We start from the raw sequence: 25,088 nt of genomic DNA on the forward strand, positions 1-25,088 counted from the left end.
CAACCCTTTTTGTTGTGACTTTTCAATCAGTCTTTTGTTTTCTTATTGTTATTTGCGTGAAGGCTTGTTTTGTTTTTCAGCTGTGGCGTTATCGCTTTTAGATGAATTGAAATAACTTAGTTCAAATATTGCAAGCGAAATTTCCGCTGGCGGTCGCCATGTCGCTTTGGCAAGAAAAAGAAGTTGTGGCGATTAAAGTTCATCATTTGCGAGCCAGATGCTCCACAGGGCGCAGCTTTATACGACCGCAGTTTTCGATGAAATCAAATAATGTTCAATTTTAGACCCTTTAGACCTCAATGTGGACCAATTTGATAACCGGGTCCAAATATTAAAAATCTAAATGCATGGTTAGATTCAGCATATTGAAGAACCCCATATATTCCATTTTTGTTGAAATCAAACAAAGGACCCCGATTTAGACCAGCTTGAAAACTGGGACCATAACCAAAAATCTAAGTACATGTTTAGATTCAGCATATTAAAGAACCTTAAGAATTCAATTTTTGTTAAAATCAAACTAAGTTTAATTTTGGACCCTTTGGACCTTAAAAAGTAGAATCACAAAAATCCTGAACTTAGAGGAAAATCAATTCGAAAAGTCCATAATCACATGGCAAAATCAAATAACAAAACGCCTCAAAAACGAATGGACAAGAACTGTCATATTCCTGACTTGGTACAGGCATTTTCAAATGTAGAAAATGGTGGATAAATAATGTAGACCAATTTGAAAACAGGACAAAACATTAAGAATCTGAATACACAGTTAGATTTGGCATATCAAAGAACCCCAATAATTCATTTTTTGATGAAATCAAACAAAGTTTAATTTTGGACCCTTTTGGTCCCTAATTCCTAAACTGTTAGGACCAAAACTCCCAAAATCAATTCCAACCTTCCTTTTGTGTTCATAAACCTTGTGTTGAAATTTCATAGATTTCTATTTACTTATACTAAAGTTATTGTGCAAAAACCAAGAAAAATACTTATTTGGAACCTTTTTTTGGCCCCTTATTCCTAAACTGTTGAGACCAAAACTCCCAAAATCAATCCCAACCTTCCTTTTTTGGTCATGAACCTTCTGTTTAAATTTCATAGATTTCTAGTTGAAGATTAATGTTGTGTACCTAGGAGTCAATATGATAATTGCAATCTTGCTACTTTTAAAGTAAATGTTAAGAATTTATTAATTAATATGAACACTAAAATATAAATCAGTTTAAGAAAATGATCATAGACAACAATGGGACAAACTGATTTTTTTCGGGGAAGGGGGAGGGGTAAAAAGAACGAAAATGTTAACGATATTTCTTTTAATGGTACTTGGCAAAAAAAAGTTGCGAAACAAGCTTTTGTTTTTTGGCGAAAGAAACGGCGAAAAAAAATAATTGGCCCCAGAGAAACCCTGATTGCAAGCAATTTTAGAATTTCAATTAGACAGTTCAAGGAAAGGTTTTTCTGAATTTGAAAAAAAGATGAACACGCTAATGCTTTTCAAATATATCTTTAATCTTTATACTAGCATATCAATTGTTATTTTTTCATTTCGTTTTCAAGTTTAATTGTAGTGTCAACGCTAAAAAACATTGTAAAATATTTTTTTATATTAGCTTCAATCACTTCAATACATATAATCGGGGACCTTTAGCTTTTCTGATTGATTTGAGTTTATCGCTTGCTTCACAAAACCTTCTTGTACTCGCACAATTCCCACAATTATGTTTTGTATTAACTTCCAGCTCCTGGATGCATTGGTCAATTTTTATTTCCATTTCTTTACACAGATGCAAGAATATCTCAGATCTGGTATCACCTGAAACATCACGAAATTTTGGGTTTTTTCTTAACGCTTTATGGGAGAATTCTGATGTCTTTTCAATGCATGCTGTTACATATTGTTTCAGATTGTAGAATTCAGCTGTCAAAATTTCATCAGTTAACTTTTTGTGACATTGATATTCCCTTCCTTCTACACATGCAGCCAATACCTCGTCTATTTTTGATAAAGTTGTGCCAGTCTGATACTCATGCGCCAATGGTAAAATAAGACGAGCTTCCGATTCTGTAAAAAGATAATATGATTATGATTTATTTTATATGTTTTTTACGACTAAAAGGAAATGAAAGATATCATACTGAGCCAAAACAAGGGCTCCAAGGAGCCTGTGTCGCTCACCTGATATTTTTTATTTACAATTGATGCATGAAATAATGAAGCCGTTACTTTGGTTTCAGAGATATGTCAAAAAATGCATTTTTCCCCATTGTTCTATTTTAGCCATGTCTTTTGGTTGGCAGGCAGGGTCATCAGACTAATTGTTTAAACAAGATTTAATATATTGGTTAAAGATGTCCAAGAAGGTTCAGAAGAAGACTTTTGTATAAGATTACAAAAAATAATGTAAAATTGTTAAATTTATGTTAAATTGTTAAATTTATATTAAATAGTTAAATTTATGTAAAATTGTTAAATTTGACTTAAAAGGACAAAAACTCCTAATGGGGTCAATTGAATTATTTGTAATTCTTATTTTGATGAATAGTATTGCTATTTACATTTTATCTCGTATTAAAATATTCAAGATAATAACAAAAAAACTTGAAAATTTCCTTAGAATTTCTTATTCAGGGACAGAAACCCAACACAGGCTTTTCTAATCCATCTGAACATTTTAGGACAAATAGATATTAACATGAATAACATGTTTAACAGTCGTCAAATTTACTATAAATGTTTCAATTTAGAGATAAAAGCCAAAACACTACATTTTACCTTATGTTCCATTTTTAGCCAAGTCGGCCATGTTGGTTGACAGGCGGGGGTCATCGGACACATTTTTTAAACTAGATACCCTAATTATGATTGTGACCAAGTTTGGTTAAAGTTTGTCTTAGGAGTTTCAGAGGAGAAGGTTTTTGTAAGATTACAAAAATTTTCTATAACGGACAATAACTCCTTAAGGGGTCAATTGACCACTTTGGTTATGTTGACTTATCTGAAGATATTACTTTGCTGAACTTTATTATTGTTTACAGTTTTTCTCTATGATAATATAAAAATATTAACCAAAAACTGCAAATTTTTCTTAATATTACCAATTCAGGGGCAGCAACTCATCAACAGGTTGTCCGATTTGTCTTAAAATTTCTGGGCAGAGAGATCTTGACCTAATAAACAATTTTACCCCCATGTCAGGTTTGCTCAAAATGCTTTGGTATCAGAGTTTAAACCAAAATTTACATTTTACCCCTATGCTCTATTTTCAGCCTCGGCGGTCATCTTGGTTAATTGGTTAAGTCATTGGTCACATTTTTTAAAACTAAATACTCTTAGGATGATTAAAGCTAAGTTTAGTTTGGACCAGTAGTTTCAGAGCAGTGGATTTTTGTAAAAGTTAACGACAACGACGGACGACACACGACGGACGCCAAGTGATGAGAAAAGTTCACTTGGCCCTTTGGGTAAGGCGAGCTTAAAAGGGTGCAAGTAATATATATGATTAACATGAGTTTATGGTATTTATAGCTCTTACAAAAATTCCATTTTATTAAGTAATAAATGAATTATTTTAGTGAAAACCATATTTGACGATTGACAAACTGTAGAACATGCTTTATTCTTGCAGTTTATTATCGTTTGTATGATATAAAAAAATACTGAAATGGTTCCAATAAATTGTAAGTAAACGAAGTATTAATAATTTATAAAAGATGTTAATGTCTTAAAATTTGTCTCCTGGTATGTATGAATTAAAATATTTCATTAACTTACCACATTTGAAATAATTCCTAAATAAAATACTATTACATAATTTTACGAAGAACTTTAGTGTTGTAGTCCAAAAACTTAAAGTAATACCTTGCAATTCTAATCCATCAAAACCAGACAAAGTGTGTCTTAGAAATAGAGCAAAAGTAGTTGGGTCCTTATCTGGAAGTTCAATTTGCTTAGCGTCTTTTTCCTTAAAGTTTACAGTGAACATTGTCTTGAAAACTGGTGACGCCTCCATTAAATCGTCTTTCTTTACAAAAATATCTTCATCGCCAATTTTAATGGTTAAATCCGGGAAGTTAAACGGAGAAAGTGTATTTTTTGGTGGTCTGACATCCTCAGCTTCAGCCTCTGTTCTCAATGTCTTGGATGCCGCTTCCATGAATATGAATTGTTCTATGCAACCAAGATATCTACCAATAAACACAGACAATATGTCATATTCAGTAAATATTGTTTTATTGAAGGGAAGTATGATCATATATCAATAAACTTAGTACAATGTTTCACTCGGTCCGTTGGAGATATATATCAATAATTTCTCATACGTAAGCCTAATTGTATATAATATTATGGTCTACATTTAAAAATAATGTATAATAGTTCTCAAAAATCAAACAAGTTGTGTGTTTAAATAAATGATAAAGAAGAAATGAGGTTTGTAGTCCTTTTTATGGGTGTATTATTGTCTTTTTGCTTAGTTTCTTATGTAATTACTTATTCTTACATCGGACTCGGACTTCTTTTAAACACTAATACTAAATTTGTACATTACTGGTAAGTTTAGCTGAAGTATTGAAGGAATATAAGAAGAGAATGAAGATACAGAAATACTAAGAATTTTCTTACCCTAGTCATAGATTACCTTAATCGTAATTGGCACTAATTTAAAGAATTTCTGGTTCTCAAGGCTCTTCAACTTTGTACTTATTTTGGCTTTCTAAAACATTTTATCTGAGCGTCATTGATGAGTATCGTGTAGATGAAATGCGCGTCTGGCGAATTAAATTATAAGCCTGTTACCTTTGAAAATTATTAGTTTAATATGTGATTTGGAAATTGTCACATTTTCTTTACATTTAAGAATGATTTCAACAACTCTTTTATTAAAAATATCATTTGCCTTCTTATGAAAGAAACCATTCGGTATGAATGGAGACAACAATTTCTGGAAGTGACTTTTGTTGAGTTCTGTTTTTTAAGGATACTGTTCCCTGAACTACTTTCGTCAACAATGTAAATGTCGATCCAATATGGCGTCAGGAATCTACTTCAGACATATTAAACTTAAGAATAAAATGTGTGGTGTTATATTGTATTTTTAAAGACTTGTATTCATAACTTATAATCAATGTTCGATGAAAAAGAAAAGAGAAAATGAAAAGAAATTAAGTAATAGGATAGTAGCTGACAGTATTTACATTTGATTTGTTATAAACAACTTACCTGATCACTTGGAGACGTAACACAACTTATTAAATATCTGTTTATTGGCGCATATAATTAAAGATTTTTTAGACAACACATTACCCACTTCCGAATGTTTCATTAAATGTCTCATTGATTTAAATTTTCATACAATTTTATTGATTGTTTTTTAAATGATAAAGTAATCTTTTTGACATGCAGACATTGTTACATATTAGAAATAAATATATGTATTCTATGCATTCGCACTAATTGGTAGTTACCGTTCATTGCTGGAAATCAGTTAAAGTATTGGAAACGTTAGTTACATTGACCAAGACTTCGTTTACAAATACGACCTTAATTGAAAACAAAACTTTACGACAAAAGAGATGATTTCAGCTTTCCAATTGTGAATTTTCCATTTCTAAGTAGCAACATTTCAGCAGCACCTGCATACGGGGTATATATCTCCCAATTGATACGATATTCCCTCGCTTGCATTTCCTATCATGATTTTCTTGATAGAGGGTTGCTGCTCACAAGGAAGCTATTAAACCAAGAGTTCCAAATGGTGAAGTTGAAATCATCCCTTCGTAAATTTTACGGACGCCATCACGAGTTGGTTGACCGTTATGGAATAACCGTATCACAAATGATATCGGATATGTTCCTTACGTCGTAACTACAATCCCCTTCCCTTTCCTGAATGTGACCTATCGAATTAGACTATTTACCGGATTTGTTATCACATAAGTAACACGACGGGTGCCGCATGTGGAGCAGGATCTGCTTACCCTTCCTGAGCACCTGAGATCACCCCTAGTTTTTTGGTGAGGTTCGTGTTGTTTATTCTTTAGTTTTCTATGTTGTGTCGTTTGTGCTGTTGTTTGTTTGTCTTTTTTTCATTTTTAGCCATGGCGTTGTCAGTTTGTTTTAAATTATGAGTTTGACTGTCCCTTTGGTATCTTTCGTCCCTCTTTTACTTATACTGTTTCACGGTAGGTATTGTGTCCAGCTAGGATCGTAGTTTTTTGTGTGAATCGGTTCACTTTTTTTTAGTAAAAAAACATTTGATAAGGTCAATTAACTGTTAATTCGTAACTATAATTTGTTTTTTACATGACTCACCAACAATGTTGAATACTAGACATGTGTTGAAAGAAAGTAGCATAATTTCCTTGTATTGAACTAAACAATACAGTGTTTGAGATGATCGGGTTTTTTTTGTCGCAATCAACAGTGCAACTGTCCGGATTTTTCAACAAATAGTTCGTTTTTTATGAAATTTTAATAATAAAAAAGTATTCCTGACTTTTAAAGACGACTTCTTTTAGTTTATAACTGTAATTGATCAAAGAATAATATCATACATTCCAAGTAAATCACCCAAACATATTACTACGTAATTAACAAAATAATCTTTTTCAATTTAATGCAAATTTTCTGTTTGTAAAATGTTCTAACACAATCTTCCAGTGTTAAATTAGAAATTATTGGATCCTTTATAAAATGGTCTTTAGAACAGATCGCAGCGGACTCATTATCTTTTTCATTTCACGCATTTTTTGCTTTTACAGTTAGGATATATTTTTCAAACCCCGGAACAGTACGAAACCTACTGGACAGCAGAGAAGAATCAGAAGAATGACAAGAATATGACAGATGTTACCCATTCGTTTAAAGTAATTGAGCTTGGGATTTTGTCGTTTAATTATGGACTTTACTTTTTGAATATCTCTCGGAGTTCAGTATTTTTGTGATTTAACTTTCTAATATGTGATTAAAAGAAATTCTACGAAAGGAGGCTTGCCCTTACCACCATAAAAAAAAATATCGTTTGAAAAAGAACCGCACACATATTTAATCTATCCCATTTTTATTCCCATTGCCAATAAGATTTGAATTAAATTTTATACATAACAAACATTGGAATGAAATTGTTCATCAGCTTAACACACTATATGTACGTAATTCTCTTTCCAAATTGTCTATGCTTATATTAAGTTGTTGACATCCCAAACATAATTTATGAAATGTGAAAAACAACAATATATACAAATGAAAGATATTTGTTTATAACATGTAAGTGTTCGTACACCATTATCAAACTAGTGAATGTATTGGTTTCATTCCTTGCTAAGTACTTAAACTGAACTTTTTTGTTGTTGTTGTTTAAACATAATATTACATACATTGACGCATAACATTTAAGCTATAGGAAATTTGTTTTGTTATTTGATTTTGCCATGTGATTATGGACTTTCCGAATTGATTTTCCCCTGAGTTCAGTATTTTTGTGATTTTACTTTTTGTATAATCACCTAATTAAACAAAGACGCACTGGAAAAACACAGACTGTTCTCGAAAAAAACATTGGACAGATAGAAATGAATTTAGACTCAAAATGTCGTTTTCAATGAATAAACAATAATTTTTGTTAAGTTTCTGTATATCTAGGGATAATATTCCATGTATGCATTGCCGTCGATATATGTATTGCTAGATGTATAAAAAAATATTTTTATTCTGTATTTTGAAAAAAAAAGCAATGTAAGCCTACATTTAACTTTTTTAACAAATTGTAATCTCAAATATTAGCATAACTTGTATAACAGTGTTAATTCCATATTGATAAAAATTTAGCATTTTTTTCTTTATGAATGGGATTTTGAATAAATAAGCATATTTATTTGGGGGAAAAGTATCCTACCGTAGTCTAAAATCGGTCATCTTGTTGGTTCGTTCGGTATTTGTGTTTGAACATTTCATACGGGTAAACTACACATTGACGTCACTACGCTGCTGCCAGCGTACAACATCAGTGCAGAATACGTGTTTTCTACTCTTTTGAATCAAAAACACATTTCTAAAGGTATTTTTTTCATTTTTACTCTAAAGTATTGCTCAAAACTACTTATTTTCTAATGGCCGTTTTAAACCTGACTTCCGAATGTCTGAAAACATTTCAGAACTTCCCAAAATCCCATTTTAGGCTTCCACTGCTTTGTGCACCTTCCGTTCAGTGTCATCAATCTTGTGGCACACAAAACAGGTCAAGCAAATCGTATTTTTAGGAATTTCAAAATGACAAGCACCTTACGTCTTCCGCGATTTTCCCGCGAAAAAGCACCATCCAAAAAGAAAAAAATATATGAAAAAACGACGTTCATGCCATAATTTTGTTCAAGAATATAGAGTAGGTAAATAAATAACGATTTATATTTAATTTTCACAGAAAAAAAAATGATTCAATATAAAAAGATAAAAATTCTGACCATCATGTCTGTGGGTAATTATTCATACACAATTCCAGTGATGTTGACTGCCATGGCTTAAAATGGGGTTTCCTGTTGAACAAACCCAAAAATTATTGCAAACTATTTCAAAGAAATATCACACAAACAAATCAGTTGGATTTGAATGTAAACAAGCAAGGTCAGCAGGTTTAGTATGGGACAGCATCGTACACTGAGTGACTGAAAAACTAGTATGAGTAAGCAAGCTTGAAAAAATGGTAATAAAAAATCAAAGCTAAGTTTACAGAAAAAATAAGAAAAAAATGTCCATAGGTGAACGACTTATCAACATAGCTGCCGGGCAAAACGTCGCGTGATTATTAAACGTGTATGATTTTTAGTAAAATAACGTTTGGTCACAATGTGGTAAATAATTTCCATTACATACATGTCGCTCGGATTATGGAATACAATAATTACTGTCATTCGTTTCGGTATGTATGTAGTTTCATTGACTTTTGAAAATCTGATATTACTTCGGCCGTTAGCAAGGTAAATATCCTTTTTTCAAAATTCAATGAAACCACATATTTACTTCCCCAAAAGACAGTAATTGAATAGTATTCCATATTGTTAAAACTTTAATAGGGTTTTCTATATGCATTGGATTTTGAATAAAAAAGCATATTCACCTGCTGTAAAAGTATCTTTACCGTAATAAACGTCGCGTGCATTTACGTGTATAACACAATAACAGTAAAATGGTTGACGTACAAATTGTTTTGGTAAACTACAGTTATTGAATACATATTTTTCTCTCTACGAACATGTCTAAAACAATTACTTTATTTTGTTTCGGTTAATATGTGGTTAAATCGACGTTTGAAAAACCATGTGACACATGGCTGTGTACATACTGTATATACAACTCGTCTAAACATCAACCCAACAATGTTAGATCTGCTGCTTTCTTTTTTGTTCTTCTCTCACCGGGATGCGAACCCATGCTACTGATATATCGTTTGGCCGGCACTGTAACCGGCACGCTAGACAACACGACCACCTGGGCTTCATAAAAATGAAGCTTTCGGTGGCCGGAGGTTACCTTACTTCGTCAGTGTTATTCTAGTTGCATGTATATACTTATATATACCAATGAAAAAAATGTTAAATATCTTTTCTAATTAAATATTTTAACTTTTTTATGTACATGTTCCCAAGCTGGAGCCTTAAATGCAGTTGTTGTCATTATTTTCTGTCTGTTATATTTGTTAATTGCTGAATGTTTTGTCATAGATCAGACTTGTTTTTTAATTGTTTTACTTTTTGTCATGTCGAATTCATTCAATGATGAATGTTTACGGGATGGAATTTGCTCATTGCTGAAAGCCGTTCGTTGATCTATATTTACCTTAATTTGCAATCATTCCCCATCTCCTGCTTTTATACCATTTACAAAAGGTCAGGGTAAGGCTAGCGATCATATTAATTGCCTCTTGGATCTAACCTGTCAGGAATAAATATCGGTGTTTCGTGTTTGTTTGTAATGCATATTGAAATAGTGTCATAATTAATTTCATATTGGGAAAATACGGCAATTCTACATGTATGAGAAAAGTATATCATTTATAAGTTTTTTCATCATAAAACAACTCGCTATTCTATTAGAAAAATATCACACTCATATAAAATATAGCATAATCAATCTTTTACAAGCGAGTATGGCTTCAAAATGCAATGAACATATATTTAAAGTGCACATCACTGGTTTTGCTACATCATTGTATTAGTATTTGCATACAACAACATTATAGTGCTTGCAAATAGGTTTCATGTTATCCAATTGGCCTATTTTTCGAATAATAACATATTACTTTGAAATATTTTTTACCTAGTGCATGACATTTAAATACGTTCCTGTTTAAGAAAGGAACTCTACTATTTACCGAAATTTTTCTGACACAATGCATCTTGTTAACAAAAATAGTGACCGCTACTCCGTGGTCTACACAAGTAATGGTTTACTACAGGTTTTCAATAATTTGTTCAAAAATTTAATGAACATTAAAATAACAAGAAACTAGCGAAACGTACATATCATTGTACATTTTTTCCTATGTTTGTTAAATAACGTTTGCGGTATAATACACACTATTGCGAAATAACATAGACCTCTGCGAAATAATACAAACCTTTGCAAAAATGCTTGAGTATTTAGCACTTATAATGGCTTTATAGTTGACAAGATATATTATATATATTACAAAGTAAATTAAAGTAAAAGCGAAGAAAAAAATCAACCCTGTTAATTGAGCCGAAATTATAAATTATAACAAGCTATCTTATTGAAATTAATGTATGAAATGAAGATTTTGTATAAATATAGTTATATGTACTCTACATTCAAACTGCTATTCAGGCATCTTTTAAAAATAGCTACCTCGAACTCACTAGATTGAAGTTTAAAATTATCAAATAATCTTCATTATTTTTAAAAAGATAAATTAGGGATTTCTTTCAGTAAAAATCTGTTTTTCTTTTTTTTTAAATAGTGCATATCAAAGCTGGTAAACTATTTTGTCTATTTGACTTTTCACAAGTCTTTGATTGCTTATTTGCTTCTTTCATTCCGTAAATCAAAATGAAGAAAAATCTTGGCCATTAAATTAAAATTATCATAAACCATATCGATTTTCCGGAACAATTTAAACTAAAAGTAAAATAGCAAAAAATCCAAACTCATAGGAAAATTCTATACAATAAAAGCTTTTATCAAATTACAAAATTATAAGCTGAAACAAGTGAAACGAATGGAAAACAATTGTCATATGCCTGAATGGGTACAGGCATTACCTTATTTAGAAAGTGGTGGGTAAAACCTGATTTTATGCTAGTTCATAATTCTTACTTGTGTGACTGTCGCATAGACTATACCATTATATTGACAACAATGTGTGAGTAAGAAATGATAGGTTCAGCAGTCAACAATGTGTCATAATTTTTATTACTACAAAAACAAATTACTCAGATAAATAAATTGGCATATAGACACTCTGAAGACAAAATACACAACCGAAAATTAAAGACAATAATACAAAAAATGACAGTAGCAAATAACCACAATGGCCGAATGTATAAATACCAAATCACGCCAAAGTATATATCCAAGAATGGACTTAACAGTGAGGTTTAAAAATATGCAAAGACAAATAAAAAGATAGCTTTACCACGTATGATGATAAACAAAACTTCAGTATCTTGAATATAAAAGTATGTTATTTCGCAAAGGTATGCAATATAACACAAATGTTTGTATTATTATACAAATGCAAATGTTTTGACATATTTTCGCAAAGATTAGTGTATTTTTGCTTGCAAAGGTGAACATAATACTCTTCCGTAAAAATCAAGCTTTATTTAAGTAACTGATCAAGTTATCTTTTTCTTTGATACAATTAAGAATGTTATTTGCTTTGTCTAACTTTTCCTTGCAACGACATTCGTCACACCAACAATATCGTTCCGCAATCACCTGCATGCAATCTTCGATATTTGATTCCATTTCTGCACATCTCATCAAGAAAATTTTTGATTTTGTATCACTTGATATTTCATTAAACTTTGGGTGTATTTCAAACTTTTTATGAGAACATGTGGACGCCTTTTCTATACATGCTGTTAAATATTTGGGTAAACTATAGAGTTCAGCTAACAAAAGTTCATCAATTAACGTCTTTAGATGGATATGTTTCTTTCCTTTCATACATGTCGCTAATACACCATCTATTTTAAACAAAGGTGTCTCAGCCTGAAACTCATATGCCAATGGTAAAATAAGACGAGCTGTTTCTTCTGTAATAGAAGCAACATGATGCGTATGATTTAAAGCATTCGTTTTCATTATATTATTATGTTATAAAATGTCTAAAGATTTAATAAACTGGTATTGCTCTTGTTAAGAAATAGAATGATGTGTTTCTTTCATTATATCTAATTGTTTATTGCTGATTCATAATTACGTGTGAAACAATATCAACAAATTCAAAGTCATTATTACAAGGCTTTTCTACCTGAGGAATATATTACCTTTGCTGTCTTTTTGTAAAACTTTTAGGAATTTTTGGTTCTCAATGATCATCAACCTCGTACCTCGTAGCCTCATTAAAATGTTTTTGATTCGAGCGTCACTTATGAGTTTTTTGTAGACGAAACGCACGTCTGGCGAAAATATAAAGTTTTAATCCTGGTATCTATTAGGAGTTTATTTACAACATATTCAAAGTGTAGTATTACTGACATTTCTTTTTTTGCAACTCTTAAAATTTTAAACGCTGCAAAATTTGCTTTATCATCAGACATAGTCTTTTCATCAGACACAGTCCTTTCATTAAATCATTTATTTCTTTATAGACGGTCTAAGTCGACATAATTATTGAAGGACGGTCCGAGCTGTCTCCGGGTCGACTTGTCTCGCATCTACGCACCCGTCTGGATTGGGGCCATTGTTTGTTTTTGACGAAGGACATTACTGAAATTTATGACGGGTAGAAGTTTTCACTTTTTCTAAAACAAAAATATTGGTTATAGTTCTGTCTCTTAAATTGTTTTATAGTTCCCCTTTTATGATTAATATTGCATTCATATTGTGTCATAGATTGATTTATTCGTTTGGTGTATGTTTACTTGTTATTGTCAATATTGCTTTTGAATTGAGTTAATACATTTCAATTGATATTTTATAGTGTGTCCTTTGTGTTGTAAGGTTACACTACTGTTAATGAGTAGGGTGAATGTTGGCGCCTGTTTAAACGTGTATACCCGCTGCATTTGTTTGCACCTGTCTTTAGCCATGTACCTTTTATTCAGTGGTTGTCGATTGCTTATATGGTTCATATGGTTTCTTGTTTTTCTAAAGATGGTTTTACTGTCTGGATTGTTTTACAGCAGTCATTTTGAGGTCCTCTATAGCTTGATGATTGGTGTAAGCCACGGCTCCGTGTTGTGGGCCGTACCTTGACATTTGATTGCTTACTATTACATATCTTGACTTGGATTGAAAGTTACAAACATATTACTAAAATTTCATTTTAAAAGTAATACCTTGCAATATTAATCCATCAAAGCCAGGTAATGTGTGTCTAAGAAAAAGAGCAAATGTCGTTGGATCTTTATTATGAAATTCAATCTCCAGAGGGTCATTTTCTTCAAAGGTTAGAATTTTTCTGAAAACCTGCGACACCTCCATTAAATAATCTCTGCTGACATAAAGCTTTTCTTCGCCTATGTTGATGGTTAAATCTGGCATATTGAAAGGGGACAATTTTTCCTTTGGCGGCCTGATTTCTGCATCCCCCTTTTCAGTCATCATTTCGTTGTCTGGTTCCTCCGTCGATCAGACTATCTACAGTAGCAATAATAAATAGTGTCTTACTCATAAATTTGACCTGTGAAATTTTGTGAATAATGCAGATTTTACGAATATCATATGTGATAACAATTTAGTATAGCTTTCTGGTGAAAATTAACTAGCGCTAGATATCAACTGCATTAATCTAATTTCAATTTAACTATGAACGAGACCTTTTCAAGTTTATTAGTATATCACGTGATACGCCTTGTAACAATAACATGAACATGTTGCTTATTCAGCTCTTAATACTTTTAACCAATTTGCTTTTACAAAAGCACAAAATATTGGTATCATTAAAGAATTATCTCATGTCTAAAACAGGGGCGAAAGATACCAGAGGGTCAGTCAAACTCATAAATCGAACATAAACTGACAACGCCATGGCTAAAAATGAAAAAGACAAACAGAAAAACAAAAGTACACATTTCACAACATAGAAAACTAAAAACAAAAACAACACGAACCCCACCAAAAACTAGGGGTGATCTCAGGTGCTCCGGAAGGGTAAGCAGATCCTGCTTCACATGTAACACCGTCGTGTTGCTCATGCTACAACAAATCCGGAAAACAGTCCAACTCGGAAGACAACATCTGCTTAAAAATGAAAACTCCACTTACAATAACATACAGTTTATCCTGTTGTAAACGAAAAAAGCGAGACTATCCCGCAACCGGAGTCGTCCTTCAGCTGCCCCCTAAACAAATATATATACTAGTTCAATGATAATGAACGCCATACTAGTCTCCAAATTGTACACAAGAAACTAAAATTAAAAATAATATAAGACAATCAAAGGCCAGAGGCTCCTGACTTGGGACAGGCGCAAAAATGCGGCGGGGATAACATGTTTATGAGATCTCAACCTTCCCCCTATACCTCTAGCCAATGAAGAAAAATAAACGCATAATAATACGCACATTAAACTTCAGATCAAGAGAAGTCCGAGTCTGATGTCAGAAGATGTAACCAAAGAAAATAAACAAAATGACAATAATACATCAATAACATCAGACTACTAGTAGTTAACTGACATGCCAGCTCCAGACTTCAATTAAATTGATTGAAAGGTTATGTCTTCATAATATGAATATCAGGCACAATCCTTCCCGTGAGGGGTTTAGTATCATACCATCATAACATATATGAAAGAACATAACCCGTGTCATGCCAACAACTGGTTTTTAAATAAATGTGTTTAGTTCCGATGCATAGACCCTATAAGTGAATCAATATTAACGCCAAAATGTGCAATCTTTCATGACCTGACAACAGTATCGTAACTATATCCCTTCTTAATAAGTCTACTTAACGGTTTTGTTAGCTTCTGAGGTGAATACTGACATTTTTGTGCTTTATAAAGAATATTTCCAAAAAATATCGGATGTGAAATACCTGAACGTATAAGAAGTCTACATGTTGAGCTATATTTACGAATGGTGTCCTTATACCGATGATTGTTTTGACTAGTTTGTGATATCGAAAACCCTGGTGTAATAACTTTTCAGTAACACATAAATTTCTCTCGTTAAAATCTAAAACATTGTTACATACACGAGCGAATCGTACAAGTTGAGATATATATATAAACACCGTAAGATGGTGACAAGGGAACGTCACCATATAAAAATGGATAAAAGAGGGACGAGAGATACCAAAGCGACAGTCAAACTCATAAATCTAAAACAAACTGACAACGCCATGGCTAAAAATGAAAAAAAACCAAACAAACAAACAACAGCACACATGACACAACATAGAAAACTAAAGAATAAACAACACGAACATGCATTATACTTATAATTCAACTGCAAGCCGACAAATTTAATTTCAAGTATATGTTAAAGAAATAAATGAAAATAATTTTTAATTAATCGTGAGCATCAGAAGCGCGTTTCTGGATTCAGTCAACAAGGAATAACATATATAAATTTATGTCCCTTTCAGTTATATATCTTTTCATTAGTTTGAGTACTTTTCAACGTTGGCTCAATCCAGATATGTGCGTATTGTTATGCGTTTACTTTTCTACATTGGTTAGAGGTATAAGGGGAGGGTTGAGATCTCACAAACATGTTTAACCCCGCCGCATTTTTGCGCCTGTCCAAAGTCAGGATCCTCTGGCCTTTGTTAGTCTTGTATTATTTTAATTTTAGTTTCTTGTGTACAATTTGGAAATTAGTATGGCGTTCATTATCACTGGACTAGTATATATTTGTTTAGGGGCCAGCTGAGGGACGCCTCCGGGTGCGGGAATTTCTCGCTACATTGAAGACATGTTGGTGACCCTCTGCTGTTGTTTTTTATTTGGTCGGGTTGTTGTCTCTTTGACACATTCCCCATTTCCATTCTCAATTTTATTTTGACGCTCACGATTATATTTGTAAGTAGCTTTTTACTATTTTACATATGATCTTTGATGCTATTAAAAGCTAACGTAAAAGTAACTCAGTAACAAAATGTTATCTTCGACTGCATAACCAAGAAATAAATTTGCTTAATTCTTCAGTCGTTTGATTAAACATGATATTGAAAAAGGTCTCGAAAGTGTTTTTACTGTTTATAAAATGTTAAATTATTCAAAACCTTCATCGCCCAGGTCATAATTGACATATTCCGAGTATGCTTTATATTGAATAATTCCCAATTTTTCTAAATAATATCGTTACCTATAATGGTAATTCCGATAAATAAGGTCCTTCTTGTGGTAAGTTCTTGTAGTCCTCCGTGTGCTGTGCTTGATTCACACTCAGCCAAATGAACAATTCTTACATAAAAGATCAACAAAACATAGGATGTATATATTCATATAAACGAATTAAATAATAAATATGGTTTGTAATTTCTCGTGTAACTTTACGACATTACCATATTTATAAGCTATTGGTATTCAATTTTTTATCATTAAACAAACCAAAATCCAGTCAAAACATATCAGTCGGTAACCTGATACGTTTTAAAAACAGTGACGTTCAATTTACCAAGTGTGATAACATTGACTGTTTACGTATCTTAAACTAAATACAAAGTGTATATTGTACATGTAGAAATAATCCCTAATCTTGTTGTATTTTTGATTTAATGGCATTTCCATATAATATATGCGATCGGGAATCTATGCATTTGATTAATAACAAACTCTTCTATTTATGTTTTTTGTTGAAATCTATTATCTGATGGAAAGTAAAGGTTACTATAAACCATTTGGTTTACTAACAGTAAAGTTGATATATCCATTGTAATGTAGATAACATTAACTGGTGTAATGTTAATTCCCCGAGGGTATCATTACCAGCCCAGTAGTCAGCCTTTCTTTTTTTATTCATATGTTCATAATAAAAAATAAACTGTTATAAACAAAACATCAGATTTTTTTAAATACTAAGGCTTTTCTACCTCAGGAATAGACAGCCTTCGCTGTATTTGGCAAACCTTTAAGAAATATTTGGTCCTCAATGCTTTTCAACTTCGTACTTTATTTGGCCTTTTTAACATTTTTTTTTATTCGAGCGTCAATGACGAGTCTTTTGTAAACAAAACGCGCAGCTGGCGTGAATATAGAATTTCAATTTTGTTATCAATGATGAATTTATTTATAAAGCGTTACAAGGTACTCAATTGGAGAATTTTGTCATTACGAGTGTTTCATACATTTGCACACACTACTATTGTTTTGTCTTCTTGAATGTTTGTATCTAACTAGTCACGTCCATGGCATCTAGTATAGTATGGTTGGTAAAGACTTAGTATTAAGCTTTTTTATTTTATTTTAAAAAATCAGTCGTATTCTGAATGTAAGGGGGTTGTTCCTTTCGATCCTCGTTTGAGACCTCATGGCCTGTTATGAACGATGGTTGTTATTCGAATATTACATTTGTCCGTTGTTTCTCCCACATACTGAATGTTATTTTGATCTAAATTAAATATTTCGTTTTTCTTGTAAACAAGGATAATTAATCCTAGTTTTTGTCAATTTTTCTCGTAGCAAGAATTAAAGACAAATGGCCAAGAAAGATCTGTTAAATTTAATTGGAAGACACCAATACCCGTTTTTTTTAATTTCATTTCAAAGACAGATTTTGGAAATTCCTCTATTGTCAGCTTTCTTTCAATTTTGTAGTTTATTTTTGTATTGTCCATATAAAGTTCAATTATTCTTAATTCTGGCTAAATTGATGTACATGTTACAGTAAATAGGTGAATTTAGGTATTACACGTAATTACTAAACAATTCGAATATAACTACCTCTTATAACTATTCGAATTAGTGATTACATGCATTTACTTATTGATTCAGTTAGTACAGGTAATCACGGATTTTTTTCAGTAATTTTTACATCTATTTACCAACTTGATATTTTTGTTTCAAAGTTTAAGACATAATTTAAGAAACAAAACAAGAAAGTAAAGAACTGGGATTATAGGGATTACATTTGGGTTTTAAAAAATCAAAGGTGTTTTAAGACTGTATGCTCTTTAACTACAATAATGGTTTTGGAACTGGAAAATGTTAGTTTTTATAATTTGCAAAACTATAGCTCCAGGAACAGTAAATAGGCTATGTCACAGATTTTGCATATGACTGCTACTGATAAAGGTTGTTGTATTCGAGGATCGACTTCTTCTTAAGTTACAGAAAACCATCAACAGTTTGAAGATTACATTCTGGCGCATGCCTGATTGAGGTTGCTTTTTAAAATTAGTTTCTATTTTTAAACCTTACAATTTCTATTGAACTTTTAATTTTCACATTTTTAATTTTATTGTTTTCAAATTAAGATAAAAACAAAAGGTACATTAATTTTAAATGGGAAAAGGTTGTAAGGAGTACTTCATGGGTAATGGCATCCTTAAAGTTGTCTGTAGAAGTGTTGTTTGAAATTTCAGGTGGTAATTTATTCCAGTCTTTGATTGTTTGGCTGAAGAATGAGAATTTAAAACTGTCTTTCTTGCATTGGAGCTGTCTGAATGTTAATTGATGATTTGATCTGGTTTTGGACTGACTTTTTATGATAATATCCTGAGATGGTATTGCAATTCTGTTATTTATTACTTTGAGGAACATTTGTAATCTGGTTTTAAGCCTTCGTTCTTGTAGGGTTTGCTCTTTCAGATTTTAAAGCATATCAAATACACTGCTGGTGTTGTGAAATCTGTAGCAAGTATATCATGCAGCTTTTCTTTGCACTTGTTCCAGTCTGTATATATTTTATGATATGTGTGGGTCCCAGACTGTACAGCAGTATTCAAGTTTTGGTCTTACTATTGTTTGATATGCTCTTTCCTTCACTAATTTTGAAATAATTTTTAGATTGCGTCTGGCGAATGATAAAGATTGATTTGTTTTTGCTGCTGACTGTTGTATATGTTTGTTCCATTTGAGATCTGAAGAGATATAATGCCTAGATATTTAGCTGATTGTACTTGTTCTAGGATATGACCGTGCATGTTGTAATAAAAGTGTATTTGTTGTTTTTTTGTTGGGATTCTTAAGATGTTACATGTTTCAGGGTGAAATGACATGAGCCAGTCTTGTTCCCATTTTATTGCTGCTTCTATGTCTTCTTGAAGCTTAAGACAATCGTTTTGGCAGGTAATAGGCCGGTAGATAATGCTGCCGTATGTAATGAGTCTTGTTTGGCTATGTTTAAGGTAGTCAGGTAAGTCATTAATGTAAATAAGAAAGAGTATTGGTCCTAGTACAGTTCCCTGAAGAACGCCTGATGTTACTGGAATGATGTTGTGTTCTCGAGAAGGACTGTTTGAGTTCTGTTAGATACAAATGATTGAATCCAGTTTATTGACTGATCGGCCGTGGTGTTTTAATTTGAAAAGTAAGCGTTTGTGTGGCACTTTGTCGAATGCTTTGGCAAAATCCATGATAACTAAGTAAGTTTGTATATGTTTTTATCGTAGTTTTGAGCTAGTTGGCCGTGAATAAGAGATATTACAAGTTGGGCCTTTTTCAAAAAATGTGGATTTTCTTGTATAATCAATATTTCTAAAAAAGTGTAAATATTTTTATCCAATTTTTAGATACACAATTTAGTGTTTGGTGTGTGTAACAAGTTCCAGCAAATTCAATATGACATTTAGCTACAGAAATTGCTTCCAGTGGGTTTCAAAGGGTCCAAAAACCCCAAAATTGCTTGTACGAAATTGAAATTTTTAAATGCTGGTTTTAATACCCAGCGGAAATTATTATTTTTCTTTTGTTATTATAAATATATAGGTATAGTAGTTGTCGTTTGTTTATGTAATATATACGTGTTTCTCGTTTCTCGTTTTGTTTATATAGATTAGACCGTTGGTTTTCCCGTTTGAATGGTTTTACACTAGTAATTTTGGGGCCCTTTATAGCTTGTTGTTCGGTGTGAGCTAAGGCTCCGTGTTGAAGGCCGTACTTTAACCTATAATGGTTTACTTTTTAAATTGTTATTTGTATGGAGAGTTGTCTCATTGGCACTCACACCACATCTTCCTATATCTAATCACTGCAGGCATGTATACACAAATACAGGGAGTTATTAGATTGTATTAGCATTTTTTTTTACTTTTCATTTCGTACTTAAAAAAATGTCAACTACATAACACAAATGAAATAATGTTGCCAATAAACAACTGATTATATCCCTTGTAACTAAGGAAGTGCTCTCTACTTACTCTTCAACCTCTGATGACGTGCTTAAAGTTACAGGATGACATCATTGATTAATTTCATTATAGATTAGTTTTGGTGAGTACAAATTACTCCGTAATTTTATTCTATGTCAACTTTGTAACGGCAAAAACATTGATAAATTTTGGCATACATATTTTTTTTTACATAAATCATTCAAAGTCTATAATACTGACTCTAATTCAATAAAAACCATTTATCTGGTAGTATTATGGTCAGGAAAAACATCCAAAAACCACGAATAGGTCATCTACATAACGGTCAACTACATAACGCAGTGAATCGTTATGTAGTTGACAAAAAGCGTTATGTAGTTGACAATGCTGAATTAAATTCACTTTAAAATATGTTTCTAAAAAGTGTTATTTTAACATGTTTAACTGTTTTGAAAAAAGTGTGATGATTTTTATGGAAATATATATCAAGCAAAATGTAAATATTATTAAAAAAAAAATAGGGACCGAAACTAAATCCGTTATGTAGTTGACATATGTCCCATACTTGTTTCTATGTTATTTTTTAAAATATTTTTGTAGTAGCATTTAAGATTGCATATTTTTATTTCAGGTTGTATTGTTGTTAAACTATTCAATTTCATATATTAAAGTTGAAAATTGAATTTTTTTTTTTTGTTATTTCACAACTGAAATATCCACATTTTTTGAAAACGACCCACTTGAGATTCGCATGATCTATTTGCTCTAAATCCGTGTTGTAGTTCATATAGTATGTTATTTGATTCAAGGTGTTTCATCATATTGCTAGCTAGCATATGTTCAAGTAATTTACATGAAATACAGGTAAGTGAGATTGGTCTATAATTACTAGGATGATGTTTGTCTCCTTTTTTAAATACTGGTTTGCATGGTTCCAGTTTGATGGTACTTTGCCTGTCTGAAGAGATTTGTCGAAAATGATTGTAGGTATGTCTGATGTTATTTCAATGTTTTCCTTCAGTATTTGGCCAGAGATAGTATCTGGTCCTGTAGCTTTATTGGTGTTTATATTTTTTATGATTTTGTATACACCTTCCTGACTGATGTTAATTAGATCCATTTTAGGGTATATACTAGCTTCTTTCGTTGGTATTTCTGTGTTAGTTTATGATGTGAAAGCAGTTTGAAATTGCTGGTTTAATATGTTTGCTTTTTTCAGAGGGGTTTGTTTGGAGGGTGCCTTCGCTTCTTAAAGATGCAATGCCGGTGTTTTCTTTTCTTTGGCTTTTTATATAGGAGTACAGCTTTTTAGGTTGTTTGTTGAAGCAATGCTGGTCTGGTTCTTTTACATCGATGTCAAAGATCATATTTTCGATGTATGCCCAGTATGCTATTCTCATCTCTTTTTGAAGTTTGGTCTTTATCTCTTTGTATTTATTTTTGTAATTTTAGTAATGACTATTCTTTTTATAGAGTTTGTTTTTCTTTCTTACGAGTCTTTTCAGGTCTCTATTTACCCATGGTTATTTTGCTTTTTTCCCAATTACTTTACTGGGTATATTTTTGTTGATGGTCTCTGTTGTTTTGGTTAAAGGTACAAACTTCATATTAACATACCGTAAATAAGGCAATATAATTGTGTTGGATATTTCTAAATGCGTTAAGAATTGAGTTTATAGTTAATGATCTATATACTTTTAAAATACTTTTCAGAAAGTGAGACGTTGAGAATAAAGTTGCATATCTTTATAAATAAAAATATTTAAATATTAACAGGACTATGCAACGTTACGTATATATCAATTTACCTATATGATTATAACACAAATTTATATAACGTATGCATGTATAACCATTATACTAGTTATTTCTTATGAAAAGATAGTGACCCTATTCATGATCTATTTTATGTTGACAAAAATCTATATACAAATCATTTGTTATATGTTATATCTAAGGTCACACCAATTTAATTCCTTGTTCGACGGACCCGCCCGCACCTATTTTTTTCAAAACAGAATTTTTTTATTTTTATTATATTCCCGCTTCTCGCATCCGGAAATGTAATCGTTTCTATTTCCCTCACCGTTTTTTTTTTTTAATATTATAAAAAAGATCTCAACATTTGTTTTTAAAAATCACAGCATAACCTTTATATAACGATTTTAAACCTATAAGTACCCCACGATACTGGAAATATCTGTGAGAGTATTTGTTTCAGCATGAAACCAATTAATTCCAAGTGGGTAACAGCGGAAATACCTGTACATAACAAAACATTGGTTTCTTTCCCCCTGACTTATAATCCCTATCAAAAAATGTTCGTTGTTAAAATAAGTACACATAACTTCTGAATGATTGCCTTCAACTGCAATTATAATGTATGCTGACGGTCATACCCGCTGCAGATTTGTGCACCTGTCCTGATTGATTCAAGGACCTGTCGTTCAGCAGTTATCGTTTGTTGATGTGGTTCAAACTTCATTGGTATTTTCCCGTTTGGAAATATAAATTAGATCGTTGGTTTTCCTGTTCGAATTGTGTACAAAGTTATGGTCCCTTATAGCTTGCTGTTTGGTCTGGATCAAAGCTCTGTGTAAAAGGCCGTACTTTCACTTATGTTTGTTATTATCAGGTTATCCCTCAGAAAAGGACCTTGAACTTTGAAGGGTGATTTTACCATGTTTACTGTTGTAGAAAAGAAAATAGAAATACTAAGGATTTGTATAGTGCTACTATACAAAACCTTTGAAAACTTAGAATTTTTTACTCAAAAAGAGGAGAAATACATTATATTTTAAACAACTTTTCTAACTTATTTTGAATAATATTAAACTTGGACATGTTTTGACCATTTAATACCATATAGATATTATAGTTATATGGGAAAGTATTAGCCCTTTTGTACTTTTAAAAAGTGTTTTTACATTAAAAATATATTATAACTTTAATTAGCCCTTTTGTACTTAGTGTTTTTACATTAAAATATATATTATAACTTTAATTGACCCCTCATAAAGGGATATTCATAACATTATGGGGTTGTTCTGAACCTGATTATGACTTGGATGGAGAATTGTCTCATTGTCAGTCACACATACATAGACCAGATTTAATTATTCAATTATTTCTTGTTGAACAGGAAAAAATTCTTCAAAATTAAAGAAATGTCTAGGTACAAGTGATAAATCAAGTTTTAATATAGTCAAAACCTACTATTTTATGTTAACAAAAAATGCAAATTTAATATTGTTTTATTAAAATTTTCAAATCGCTCGCTCGCTCTCCTCAATTTTTGGAGTCCAAAAATCCGTAGAACAAGAAATTAAATTGGTGTGGCCTAAGGGTGTTGTGTCAAACACTGCGACATATTTTTTTTTTGGTTTATCATATGTATAGATAAAATAGGAATGTCTACAGATATATATATATACGTGCATAAATCATTTTGATCACTTATTTAATAGAAGGCATGTTTTGATAAAAAAAAATATGTTGAAAAACAATAATATATGGTAAAGCACTGTTTTTTTTTTGGAATATTTACTACAGCCAGTTCCTCTATTGTGATATTCATCTGTAGGCATAATTTTGTCCAGGTCTTTTTGTTTCAGAATTCGTAATAAATTCATCAATTGGACCTTTTGGTTCTGTTTTTGCTTTGTTTTTGTTTTTGTGTTGTCTTTTGTTTTTTTTCTCTTGTAAAGCAGGATCAGTGTCTGTATTGAGAACTTAACTGACATCTGTTGATATTTATGTTAATGTTTTTGTAGGCTGCAATATGAACTGTGAAGGTGGGCTTACACTAGGATCACCATGATCACCAATGTCAGTCTCATACTCAATTTCACTTTCAGTTGAATCAGATTGGTCATTATTCTTAGTTACATCAAAGTCTGATGCTGATTTATTTGGAGGCTAGCAATCTGGCTTATACCCTTATTTTCCACATTGGTGACAACCCCAATTTTTTTGACAATTTTTTTATTTGTGTCCCAATTGTGGAAATGTCTTACAGTTAATATATGCATTTATGTATATTTGCCCTTTATAATACATTTTGGCATTGTTCTTCTTCAATTACTAATTATAAACAAATGTGGTATGATTGCGAATGAGACAAGACACCAAATCACACAAAAAATAACAACTGTAGGTCATAGTACGGCTTTCAGACCCGAAATCCAAACCGCATAGTCAGCTATAAAAGTCCCCGAACAATTCAAACGAGAAAACTAACGGCCTATTTAATATACAAAAAAATGAATGAAAAACAAATATGCAACGCATTAACAATCGACAACCAGGGCTACTGAGTTACAGTCTCCTGACTTGGGACAGGCTCATACATACAGAATGTGGTGGGGATAAACGTTTTAGCGGGATCCCAAACCTCCCCTAACCTGGGACAGTGGTGTAACAGTAACAGTACAACACAAGAACGAACTATAGAAATCATTTTTAAAAGGATTAATTCATCAGATGATAGAAAAAATACAAGTACTACAAACACAAGTGGGCGTGGTGGGTACTTTTACATCCAAACAACAAAAAGGCACTAAGTACAGATCTGCGAGTACTCACAGTTACTGACAGCTAGTTTAAAGCCATTAACAACTAATAAAAACAATCAAGCATCTAAGA

General features: G+C 31.8%; 2 protein-coding genes across 2 annotated transcripts; both read right to left on the minus strand.

The window, feature by feature from the left end:
* Positions 1-1,513: 1,513 nt before the first annotated feature.
* Positions 1,514-5,264, minus strand: LOC139482790 (BTB and MATH domain-containing protein 15-like). Its single transcript, XM_071266847.1, has 3 exons — positions 5,222-5,264; positions 3,863-4,188; positions 1,514-2,065 (listed from the first exon to the last, which is right to left on the minus strand). The coding sequence occupies exons 2-3, from the start codon at positions 4,155-4,157 to the stop codon at positions 1,620-1,622; spliced, it is 741 nt and encodes a 246-aa protein (XP_071122948.1). The 5' UTR covers positions 4,158-4,188; positions 5,222-5,264; the 3' UTR covers positions 1,514-1,619.
* Positions 5,265-11,773: 6,509 nt separating this feature from the next.
* LOC139482791 (uncharacterized) lies at positions 11,774-16,608 on the minus strand. The gene is made up of 3 exons (XM_071266848.1): positions 16,499-16,608; positions 13,522-13,822; positions 11,774-12,273 (listed from the first exon to the last, which is right to left on the minus strand). Exons 2-3 carry the CDS (start codon positions 13,787-13,789, stop codon positions 11,828-11,830), a joined length of 714 nt encoding a protein of 237 aa, XP_071122949.1. The 5' UTR covers positions 13,790-13,822; positions 16,499-16,608; the 3' UTR covers positions 11,774-11,827.
* Positions 16,609-25,088: the final 8,480 nt, after the last annotated feature.

The sequence above is a fragment of the Mytilus edulis genome, chromosome 7, assembly GCF_963676685.1.
Source record: "Mytilus edulis chromosome 7, xbMytEdul2.2, whole genome shotgun sequence".
Taxonomy (NCBI): domain Eukaryota; kingdom Metazoa; phylum Mollusca; class Bivalvia; order Mytilida; family Mytilidae; genus Mytilus; species Mytilus edulis.

Bases quoted from the DNA above. Each gene is read 5' to 3' on its own strand.
- LOC139482790 (XM_071266847.1), bottom strand. From the start codon at position 4,157: ATGGAAGCGGCATCCAAGACATTGAGAACAGAGGCTGAAGCTGAGGAT. The intron at 2,066-3,862 runs GTATTACTTTAA...ATCTTTTTACAG, and splicing joins TGATGGATTAGAATTGCAAG to AATCGGAAGCTCGTCTTATT.
- LOC139482791 (XM_071266848.1), bottom strand. From the start codon at position 13,789: ATGATGACTGAAAAGGGGGATGCAGAAATCAGGCCGCCAAAGGAAAAA. The intron at 12,274-13,521 runs GTATTACTTTTA...CTTCTATTACAG, and splicing joins TGATGGATTAATATTGCAAG to AAGAAACAGCTCGTCTTATT.